This window comes from Myotis yumanensis, unplaced genomic scaffold (assembly GCF_028538775.1).
Source record: "Myotis yumanensis isolate MYYU_CA2020_CCGP unplaced genomic scaffold, mMyoYum1.0.hap1 SCAF_9, whole genome shotgun sequence".
In the NCBI taxonomy this organism is placed as follows: Eukaryota; Metazoa; Chordata; class Mammalia; order Chiroptera; family Vespertilionidae; genus Myotis; species Myotis yumanensis.
In genome coordinates this window covers 53,945,195-53,957,676 of record NW_027223760.1, presented here as the reverse complement: position 1 = coordinate 53,957,676, position 12,482 = coordinate 53,945,195, and the positions used below count along the sequence as shown (strand labels likewise).

The 12,482-nt window shown below is 37.7% G+C and overlaps 1 protein-coding gene across 1 annotated transcript in view; it reads left to right on the top strand.

Annotated features, from left to right (window-relative positions):
- VWDE (von Willebrand factor D and EGF domains) overlaps positions 1 to 12,482 on the top strand; it is a 45,971-nt gene that overhangs the window by 17,279 nt on the left and 16,210 nt on the right. Inside the window, 6 exon segments of the mRNA XM_070423536.1 lie at positions 4,654 to 4,901; positions 5,576 to 5,665; positions 7,167 to 7,311; positions 7,454 to 7,668; positions 7,906 to 7,979; positions 10,647 to 10,917. Of these exon segments, the coding sequence (XP_070279637.1) occupies positions 4,654 to 4,901; positions 5,576 to 5,665; positions 7,167 to 7,311; positions 7,454 to 7,668; positions 7,906 to 7,979; positions 10,647 to 10,917 (1,043 nt within the window).

Here is a 12,482-nt window from a genome sequence, read left to right as displayed (position 1 = left end):
GAAACTAAGTTAACATATTTAACATATACTAACATTAGCATTAACAAGGCATTAATAATTGTGCTTTTCTTTTTTATTGAATTTATTGGGGTGACATTGGTTAATAAAATTATATAGGTTTCAAGGGTACAATTCTATAACATCATCTGTATATTGTATTGTGTGTTCACTACCCCAAGTGAAGTCTCCTTTCATCACCATTTATCCCCCCTTTACCTTCTCCTACCTGCCCCCAACTCACTTTCCCTCTGGTAATCACCACTGTTGTCTGTCTATGAATTGTGCTTTTCAATCAGAAATAAGTTACATGTCATTTTGAAATGTTTAAGTTTCTTTTAACAATTTTTTTTTACCTATATTGTTGTGAGCAATAATCAACTCACCCAGATAGTTAATGCTATTTAAAATATTGAGTCAAAAGATTTAATTTTGCCAGCTCAGTGTGGCACAGTGATTGAGCATCGACCTATGAACCAGGAGGTCACAGTAAGAGCACATGCCCGTGTTGAGGGCTTGGTCCCCAGTAGAGGGTGTGCAGGAGGCAGCCAGTCAATGATTTTCTCTCATTATTGATGTTTCTATCTCTCTCTCCCTCTCCCTTTCTCTAAAATCAATAAAAACATATTTTTTAAAAAATTAATTTTCATGAATTACTTTTCTCATTTTTCATTTATTTCTAATAATTCCTGTAGATAGTCTTTCTCTGTTTAAAAATAAATTCAACTTCTTCCTAGTTTATTTAAGAAGAAATTTTTACTCAGATACATTTTAAAATATGAATATATAGTAATTAGTCATCTATTATTTCCTTCAAGTTTTAATATGATGATTTGGCCTAATGTTTAAAATGTTTGAAAAAATATTTATTATTTATATTTATTATTGGAGTTTTGTAATTTGATATCTAACAAAATAACACTTTAAAATATTTGAAAATACTTATGTTTCCCCACCCCCCACCTCACCTTTAGGTTAAGTTTCTCAGAATTTCTCTAAATGTACATTACAGAACTAAAAATTAACATTTTAATTATAAAAAATTACCATGTATACCATGGAAAAATATCTCTACATTTTAGGACATCTAAAAAATCTTACTATTAAAATTTATCACTCAGATATTTTTCTCTTTTCAAAAACAACAAAACAAACTTAAAAATTTATTTAGAAACATTTTATTATTTTTTATTTTAAAAAAATCTTTATTGTTGAAAGTATTACATATGTCCCCCTCCCTCCTTTTTTAGGAACATTTTAGATTCCCAGATTTAATTTTGCAAATGTCCAGAGATAAAAATCTCTCTGAGTTCCTGGAGGAATCTTCAAACATTTTTTTTTTAAATAATTAAATCTTTATAGTTCAGATTATTACAGTTGTTTCTTTCCCCCCCCCCCCCCCATAGCTCCCCTCTACCCGATTCCCACCCCGCCCTCTGCCCTCACCCGGCCCCCCATCCTCATCCATAGGTGCACATTTTTGTCCAGTCTCTTCCCACATCACCCCCAACCCTTTACCCCCCAAGAATAGTTAGTCCACTCCCTTTCTATGCCCCTGATTCTATTATAATCACCAGTTTATTCTGTTCATCAGATTATTCACTTGATTCTTAGATTCACTTGTCGATAGATGTTTATCTGTTGTTCATAATTTGTATCTTTACCTTTTTCTTCTTCTTCCTCTTCTTAAAGGATACCTTTCAGCATTTCATATAATACTGGTTTGGTGGTAATGAACTCCTTTAGCTTTTCCTTATCTGTGAAGCTCTTTATCTGATCTTCAATTCTGAATGATAGCTTTGCTGGATAAAGTAATCTTGGTTCTAGGTTCTTGGCATTCATCACTTTGAATATTTCTTGCCACTCCCTTCTGGCCTGTAAAGTTTCTGTTGAGAAATCAGCTGACAGTTGTATGGGTACTCCCTTATAGATAATTGACTTGTCTTTCTCTTGCTGCTTTTAAGATTCTCTCTTTGTCTTTTGCCCTTGGCATTTTAATTATGATGTGTCTTGGTGTGGTCCTCTTTGGATTCCTTTTGTTTGGGGTTCTCTGCGCTTCCAGGACTTGTAAGTCTATTTCTTTCACCAGGTAGGGGAAGTTTTCTGTCATTATTTCTTCAAATAGGTTTTCAGTATCTTGCTCTCTCTCTTCTTCTGGCACCCCTATAATTCAGATGTTGGTACGCTTGAAGCTGTCCCAGAGGCTCCTTACACTATCTTCGTATTTTTGGATTCTTTTTTCATTTTGCTTTTCCGGTTGGGAGTTTTTTGCTTCTTCATATTTGAAATCGTAGACTTGATTCTTGTGATCCTCTAGTCTGCTGTTGGAACTCTGCATAATATCCTTTATTTCAGTCAGTGTATGCTTAATTTCTAGTTGGTCCTTTTTCATACCCTCGCTGGTCTCACTAGATTTCTTGAGGATCTCACTACATTTATCGGTGGTCTCACCCATCTTTTTGAGGCTCTCACTAAATTTGTTGGCGGTTTCTAGAAAGTTCTTGAAAAACCTTAAAAGTGTGGTTTTGAACTCTATATCCAATAGTTTGCTTTCCTCCATTTCTGTCATTTGTGTCCTGTTTCTTTGTCTCCGCATTTTGGCTGCTTCCCTGTGTCGATAAGAGTGGCTTTCTGTGCTAAGTGTCCTATCGGGCCCAGTGGCTCAGCCTCCCCAATTACCTGAGGTAGACACTCTTCGTGCACCCCCTTGTGGGCTTCATGCACAGTCTTGTTGTAGTTAAGCCTTGATTGTTGTAGGTAACACTGGGAGGGATTGACCTCCAGGCCAATTGGCTGTGAGAATCAGCTGTTTCTGCAGTGGGAGAACATCTGTGCTAGAGACACCCCGCCGGGACAAGACTTGCTTCAGTGGGGCTTTGGTGCTCACTGAGTCTGCCCCCTGAGTGTGTCCTCTATGGATCCGAGGAGCTGCAATCTGGATGGTCCCACTCTGACCACCAGGCACATTCGCTGCTTGATCTCTAGGGAGGTGCTAATCTATCCTCTGCCTGAGGCTACCCAGCAGAAGCCAGCTGTGAAGCAATGCAAGTTGCCCTGGGGCCTTGGGCCAGCTGCAGTTTGTTAAGTAATTTTCAGATTGCAAAGGGCCGGGCCTTTCATATGCAAAAGCCTCCATGCATGGCTTGGGCGGGGTGGGGTCCCAGGGGATCAACAGGGCAGGCGGAGTGAGCAGTTATGGCTGCTCTCAGTCCGGCCCTCAGAGGCCCCGCTCCCGGCAATCGCAATCGCTGAGAGCACCTCCGAGAGAAAGAAAGCTGCCCTCGAGTTCCGACCGATGCCAGACAGTCCCGTTTCTCCCGTATGAGTCTGGATCCTCAGAGACTCACTGGAACTGGAGCTCAGAGCTTGAGACTCCCTCCCGATTGAAAAAGACAACCGTGTCCTCAGCCGCCAGCCCTCTCCACATGCACCTCTGCATCTTTGTATTTTACTTCCACACCGCACCTCCTCTGAGTCTCAGTGTGCTTTTCTCTTTCCTTCTAGTTGTAGAATTTCCACTCAGCCAGCCTTCCTGTGGTTCTGGGTGATGTCCGTTCCATCTTTTAGTTGTATTTTTGAAGTGGTTGTGCGAGGCAGCAATCTCCGGTGTTTACCTATGCCGCCATCTTGGTTTCTCCTGGAATCTCTCTTCAAACATTTTTAACCCCAAACATTTTCATAGAAAAATGAAAACAATAAGACTATTTTTCAACATTGGTATATTTCACTAAGATAGTATAATCTCTCTAATAAGGAACAGCTCTTTCAACCCAGAGTAATGGCAAGTTGAGTTATAAGAGTAAATTATAAGAGTAAAATTGTAAGTCATTTGATTTTACATTATAATGACCAGTTTTCTTTGTAACAAAAAACTGTTAATGTATGTGGTACACAATGGAATACTACACTGCAGTAAAAAAGAAGGCATTCTTACCATTTGCAACAGCATGGATGGAACTGGAGAACATTATGCTAAGCAAAATAAGCCAGTCAGAGAAAGATAAATATCACATGATCTCACTAATTTGTGAAATATAATGAACAACATAAACTGATGAATAAAAATAGATCCAGAGACAGAGAAGTATCGATTAGACCATCAAACCTCAGAGGGAAGGTAGGGGAGGGTGGGGGTAAGGGGAGAGATCAACCAAAGGACTTGCATGCATGCATATAAGCCTAACCAATGGACACAGACACCAGGGGGGTGAGGGTATGAGTGGGGGGGGGGGGCATGGGAGGATAAGGATACATATATAATACCTTAATCAATAAAGAAAAAAAGCAAATAGAAAATATTTTAAAAATTATAATGTAGAACACCTTGTTTTGTTTGTTCCATCTTTTAGAAAAGGTAATAGCTGAAAAGAAGGTAAATTACCTTTTTTGCTCAAGAGCTTGACTTTTCTAGCTAGACATATTCAATATACATTAATATAAGCTTGATAAGCTGATGAAGTTCTCTATCAATATATATGTGATTAGGGATCAAAATAAGAATGTGCTATTTTGCTGATTGCTAGAGAATATTTTTCTAAATGTATTTTATTTCCCTTAATATAAAACCCTGAGTTACAGTCTTTGTGAGCTTTCCCCATAAGCCAGTCTCTCTTTTTCAAGATGTCCAACTACAAATTATGCATTTTCTCCCACCAGGTCAGCTGTCTGCCTCATTGCCACCACCACCGCCAGGAAGACCCCAGATTGTGGTGGAGCTGATTGAGTCCAGGGTTTTCTGTAGGTGTGCTTTTGATGTTTCCCCTACGGACAACTCCGTGGGATTTATTATAGCTTGGTCTAGGCTTTCTTCTCAAGATGTCAAAGAGGAACTGAAGCAAGAGACCACAGTTCAGGCATTCTCTCATTTAGAACTGGACGGCATAAACCTCAGACTTGGCGATAGGGTATGTTCAAAAGTAATTGGGTTTTCTTTACTTTGCATGAATGTATTAACTTGCAAAACTGGATTTTTTAGATCCTATCCTAAAAATAGTGTTTGTCCCCATAATATAAAGCACGAATGTTTTTCTTTTTCTTTTTTCCTTGGTAATTGTGCCAAATCCAGGGATAATTGGATGAGTCAGCAATCTTAGTAACTATGAGTATCTGAATCTAGCAATTTCCTGATTATTATCAATGAACCCTTGTAACTTAATGTCTCTTTCTTAAATTGATTACTTTTATTCTAGAAATATTTTCATTTTTTCAATGATTATATCACTTATTATCCACTTTTAAATATATATTAAATACAAATTCTACAATAATTTGTTGAGGCTTGAATATTTTATAAAGATAAAATTATTTCTCAATGTTAAGCAAGTTTAAAAAAATATTTTTATTGTTGATAATATTACAGATATCTTCCACTCCCCCCCCTTTCTCCCCTCCTCCCAGCCTCTACCCACCCCCTAGGTCATCACTACCCTATTGCTCATGTCCATGGCTAAGCAAGTTTTTAAATTATTATCTCTTATGTGCTAGCAAAAATGGAAATTAAGTACTTAAATATAATAATTTACACATATTTTCTCCATAATGTTATTACTAAATGATTATTTGTTAACTATATTTATAGATATTCTGTACGGCTTCTATCTTTTTCTTGGAGAAACCACAAGTAAAAAGTTTAGCTACCGAAAGTCAAGAATTTTTTGCAGGCATTAAGGTACGTAGCAGTGGGGATGGATCAGAAAGATTATCCCTCTGGAACTGTGTTTTCCACACAGTGATTTGGGGATGCTGGTTATAGGACCTCATCACAGTCTGATGTCGGGACCCAAGATTCTGTATTTTTGAAAAATAACCCCAATGATTCTAATGAAGAGCAAATTCTGAGGGCCTCTATTAATGAACTAAAGTTGGAATATACTTACTTTTTTTCTAGAAATAGCTCAAATTAAAATAAAGCACAAGTTCTATTCTCATAATTTATTCCATTTTGTAAGTAAAAGTTAGAATATCAATATTTAGTTAGCATGCATTTTGGAAGGCAGGTGCCAGGATCAAGTGACCAGAGCCTCTGGCTAGAGTAGAATTGGCCCAGAAATCTAGACTTTATTAACTGCAAAATTTGCACCATCTAAACAGTCAGTGTCTATGGTCACTACTGTTAGCACTGGGGTTCAAGAACTGATGAGCTACTCCAGCAGATGACAGGGACTCCAGATTGGTAGAAGGAGTGGGCAGTACCAAGAGGTCTAGGCAGGCAAGTGCTGCGCACCTTCTGAGGAGTCGGCCATAGTACTGGAGTTTGATCTGGACTCATCTCTAGTTCAAGAACAAGATGGATAAGTGATAGATTGTAAGAATAGGATTCAGAACCAGTTCAAAGCCTTTTCTTGAATAAAGACCATTTGTACACAACAGGGACCAGGGAAAAGAGTGAGAAGAGTGAGCTACCTTGTCAGAGTAGCATAGTCACAGTGGGAGGGGAAGTGGAGCTCAGACCTTGGGAACACAACCTTTGGATCTACATTGGTGAGAACTCAGTAGACGATGGGGAACAGCAGTCAGCTCTCAGGCACTGTTTCTAGGCTAACAGAGGGAGTATTCTGTACTAAGAACCATCTGTTATGAAAACTAGACAAGAACCGAGAATGCATAAAAACTTCCTGCCTCAAAAAACGATTCACCTATGAACTAGGATAGATTTCAGTACTCAGCAACTCCAACCATGGAAAGCAGGAGCTGAGAAATAAGCTGAAGGTTGAGATATTTCAGGTGACAATGATGTTTTGATTTATGAGTTAAAACTACTTAGATTTCTAATCTATATTAGGGATAATATTTATGACTAAGGATAAACTGACTCTTCCATTAGTGTGTCAGTAAACATTAGCAAGCAAATGGGAGGATATAGGAATCTTTGTCTCCTCCATTCTCCAGTGCCCATCACAGAACCAGAATCACTATGGCAGGCTCCAAACTGACTACGATGTGTCGGAGAACTAAATACCCAAACTCAGAGCAGTACGGCAACTCCATGGAATTTTCTGTGTTGCTGATGTTTTTAAGGGTTTGGTTTTCATTGATCTTGTGTAATTAAAAAATTCCAGTGCTTAAGTTATTACTACCTGTTACTTTAGAAAAAATACCTTTCAAAATTATTGTATCATAGAACTAAATCCTATTTTTATATGACTGCTTTACATATTTTCTTGTGCCAGTTACAACCTGAATTGAGCACTATATCAGAAGATGGAAAAGAATACCAGTTGAGGATAGAGAGCACAATTCCTGTCGTTTGTCCTGAATTCAGTGAGCTTGATCAGGAATGTAAAATCTCATTAAAACTGAAAACTGTTGATCAAGGTAATATAGTAAATCCATTCAATTTTATTATTAGATTTCAAGTAATAACTAATGCTGTTTTCCTCTACAAAAAGTCACTGAAGTGTGCTCATAATTCATTGCGTTACAAAAATCCACAACGTATTTTTTCTTTGTAACATAGGTAAAGACCTAGGTTTAAATTTGGTACTGTCTTCCTGTCACGTGGACCTTCGCCAGATGTCGTCCTGTGCTAATGGAACCTGTAGCCATGCTCTTGCTTACTACACTGCTGTGACTGATTTTTCCCACGATGGAAATAGAGTTACAGACATTATAGTGGAACCTATAGTTAACGAGGATTTCCTGTGGAACAGCTACACTCCAGACAGCATCCAGGTTGACAAATCACAAATATACCTTCAAAAATAAAGCTTTAAAAATGATATATATATTTTATCACCACACCTTGAAAACTTTTCATTTCAAAATTTTTAAATGTTATTTTAATTTTAAAATACTGTTTTCAACAATATGATAAAAATAACTAATTTTTTTCAGATTGCTAAGCAATTTATTATATATCACTAAATAACATTAATGATATTATTTACTGAAAATATTTTTGCTTTTAAGGTCAGAGTAAAGGATGTCCCAACTGCTTACTGCTATTCATTTACTGACCCACATATAATTACATTTGATGGCAGGTAATTTCCTTAATTGTTTTTAATAGTTTGTGTTCCTTTGAATTTTTTAAAATCATAATATTTTATGATTTCTTAGTCCTATTCACTGAAAGATTAAAAAGGAAAGTATAGCCCTAGCCAGTTTTGCTCGGTGGATAGAGCATCAGCCTGCAGACCAAAAGGTTCAATTCTGGTCAAGGGCACATACTTGGTCCTTGGTTGCAGGCTCCTCCCCAGCCCAGGCTCTGTGTAGGGGGCAACCAATTGATGCGCTTCTCTCACATGGATATTTCTCTCTCTCTTTCCCTCTCTTCCATTCTCCCTAAAAAAAAAAAAATCAATGGAAAATATCCTTGGGTGAGTATTAACAAAAAAAAATTTTTTTTAAAAGGAAGGCATGCATGGACATCACTGGCTTATTTCAAAATACCAATTTACATGTGTGGGGTGGTTTTTCTTTAAAATCTAGTTCTTAGTAAATATATGAATTAGCTGTGAGACTGAATTTGTAAAAATGAAGATTCTTACAACTTCAAACAATCATTTTATCTTGACTATTTTTAATAATGATTAATTTTTTTGCTCTAGACATATATACTGTATTGCATTTCTAGGTGATACTGAAATAATCTTTAAGGTTTAAGGCAAGATGATTATTTTAAAATCTCACTTCTAATTCATGGCAAGGATACTCAGGGAAAAAAATCTATTGTAGTAATCATGAATACCTGGATATTGCCTCTGGATCTTAAAGTAAAATAGACAAAATGACCAAAAAAAGTAAGGTATCCCGCTACTAATATCTGCATAGAAGGATTTAAATTCAGTTATACTGTTCTGGGGAATTCATCTAATCTAATAAAAGAGAAACATGCAAATTGACTGCACCTTTGCTATGCCCCAAGCCACACCCACCAGCCAATCAGAGCGACTATATGCAAATTAACCCAACCAAGATGGCGGCCGGCAGCCACAGAGCTGGAGCAAGCAGGAGGCTTGGTTGCCCCGGCGATGGAGGAGGCCAAGCTTCCCGCCTTCCCTGGCTGGCTGTGGCCTCCACTAAAGGCAACAAAGTTTCAATTATAGAAGATAAATAAATCCCAGATACCTGCTTCGAGCCAGCCTCCACTGGGAGCTTGGGTGGCTGGGGGACATGGTCAGCCTGCAAACAGTCATCAGCCCCTCACCCAGGCTGGCCAGGCACCCCAGCGGGGAGCCCCACCCTGAAGGGGCTGTGGCCAGCCTGCAAACAGCCATCAGCCCCTCACCCAGGCTGGCCACACCCTCAAGGGGTGAACGTCCCTGCTTAGGGGGCTTGACCAGCTTACAAACAGCCATCAGCCCTTCACCCTGGCTGGCCAGGCACCCTGCAAGACCCCCACCCTGATCCAGGACACCCTTCAGGGCAAACCAGCCAGCCCCCTCCCATACACCAGGCATATAATAAAAGGGTAATATGCAAGTTGACCCTAACAGCAGAAAGACTGGGAATGACTGGTCACTATGACACACACTGACCACCAGGAGGCAGATGCTCAATGCAGGAGCTGCCCCCTGGTGGTCAGTGCACTCACACAGGGGGAGCTCTGCTCAGCCACAAGCCAGGCTGACGGCTGCCAGCACAGCAGTGATGGCGGGAGCCTCTCCCACCTCCTCGGCAGTGCTAAGGATGTCCGACTGTAGCTTAGGCCTGCTCCTTGCTGGCAAGTGGACATCCCCCGAGGGCTCCTGGGCTGCCAGAGGGATGTCTGACTGCCAGCTTAGGCCCAATCCCCCGGGGAGTGGGCCTAAGCCAGCAGGTGGACATCCCTTGAGGGGTCCAAGACTGTGAGAGGGCACAGACTGGGCTGAAGGACCCCACCCCCTGAGTGCACAAATTTTTGTGCACCGGGCCTCTAGTGTTTTTAATAAGTCCCTAAAAAATGATATGAACATTTCATTGTTGTCAAAATTTTCTTCATGATGCAAGGTAATTTATTCTTTTTAAAAAGTATAAGGTTATTATTGTTAGTAAAATTATTCAATATTAGTGCATAGATGCAGATCCCCTCCGATAATGAATGAAACTCCAAAAGTTCAAACCAGTATACAAAGTTGTAGAAACCAATCCCACAGGCAAGAATCCTTTATGGTTATAATAAAAAACAGAAGTTTTAAATGGAAGAACCTCAGGAAAGAGTAGTGGTGACTAATTTTATCCACTATAATCCAACAAGATTAATTGTGCAATAACTAAGTGACAAACCATGTTCTACGTGCTGGGGGCGAGTGTGGGTATGACAGTGATAAGACAGATAGACATACTCTACCTTATCTTTGTATAGGTGAAGAGAGATATACACAGTTAATATATAAAATATATAGTATATCTGAGAAAGATAGGCATTAGGAAGAAAACTAAGCAGGGATGGAAAGAAAAGGCTGGAAGCAGGGGTTGACAGAGCATTGCAAGGGGAGAAGATCAGTGAGAGAGATTTAGGTGTTTATCACTACTTGTCTCCTTCAATGCTCTACAAAAAAAAAATGCTCACGATAAATAAACCTATTAAAAATGTAGATTTTTCATTTTTGCAGCAAAGTGTATTGAATGTATATAAATACTAAATTGAGCACACATTTTTGGTTTATAACATACTGTTGTGATATTTTATACCAATTCTTAATGCAATTGGCTTTTGTTAATGTTAGGATATATGATAATTTCAAGACTGGAACGTTTGTGCTTTATAAGAGTATGTCACGTGATTTTGAAGTCCATGTACGTCAATGGGACTGTGGAAGCATTCACTATACTGTGTCATGTAACTGCGGGTTTGTTGCCAAAGAAGAAGGTGATGTAGTTACTTTCGATATGTGCGGTGGTCAGCTACATGAATCGCAGCCATATTTATTTCTAAAGAGCCAACATGAAACCAGCAATATCAAGATAAGTGAATCTTATTTAGGAAGAAAAGTCACAGTATGTATGATTATTAAAAGTATTTTTTTCTTTTTTCTACAGAATTTTGATTTATTCTGAATCTATTTGCATCTCTATTAATTTAAAAACTATCATTTTCAACATTAGGGTTTTGTGGGGTTTTTTTCACTAAAATACATTTAGAGTAACACTGATCTTATAAGGAATAAAATTTTTTTCATGTACCACACACAAATAGACAAAGCAATAGTTAAAACTGTCAAACTGAACTTCCTTATTTAAAATTTCCTTATAACTTCATGGATGATTCATAGAAATATTTTCGGCAATGCCTAATAAGTGGTACATTAGCCATAGATAAAATATATAATTAAGAATAAATATTTGGGGATAGCTAGTCAACTTTTGAAATGAATACAGATGGTCCTGCCTCAGAAATAGGCTGGTAGACATGGAAGAGATTAGAAAATCAAGAAACATCAAAGATTACATAGTCATTAATATGCATCACTAATGTATGATCAGCACACCAATTAAAGTGAGCAAATGATATAAACGTGAAATTCATAAAAGAAATAAAATTGATAAATATGTCCAAAAGTACAAATAACCAATAAAAATGTAAAAACTTCAATTTCACTAGTAATCAAAGAAATGCCGCTCCTATATTTCTCATACAATATTGGCAAGATTTCCAGAACCCATGCATGTCATTTTTCAAGAAATTTTACCTCTGAAAACTTACAATAAAATAATTAAGGATGTGCAGAACCCCACATAATATCCCTCCTTTTGAGAGGGAAAAGTTACAATTAATCAATGATGAATAAAAGAGTTTAACCAAAACCCCAAATATAGCAATGTCACATAATAGACCACTTTATAGTCATGAAAATTTTGGAATAGATGTGTATTTATTGACAGGAAAAGAAATTAATAAAATATAGGAAAGGTTTTCAAAGAATATGCACTGACACCCTAACATTAGCCACCTCAGATTGAGTAGCAATATGAAATTGGCTTGCTTTTAAAATAACACCATTTTTTCTAAAAAGAAAAACTGAAATTTTTAAATCTAAAAAATACACGGGACCAGGATAGACACAGTCAAGAAACAGGGTGGCATCAACAAAACAGATGGAAAATTTTAAATCTAATAAAAATAAAATAAACGGGGTAGTAAAGTTGGAGGAACAGACATATGTGATGTATTTTCAGTGGATTTTAGAAGAGAGAAATTCTCTACATGTACATCCAAGTCCCTGATCTGGGAGGGTGAGACTTCTATGATCACAGGTGACATAGGCTATTAGGATGATTCAACAAACCCCTTCTCTCATTCCAACTCCCCTAGCAACGTTCTGGTTATAATTTGGCTTCTGATTCTATTTGCCTTCTGGAGTTACATTTACATGTATAAAGCAATTACTCATCAGTCTAAGTCTAGATCAAATAATTACTATCAGAGACAGTACTTGGTAAACATTATACTCAACATTAATAGCTGTTTTAATTGCACAAAATGTCTCACTCTAGTTTAAATTATTTTTAAAGAGTTTAAACAAGATATCTCAATAAAAGGATCAATGTGGAAATCAAATTTC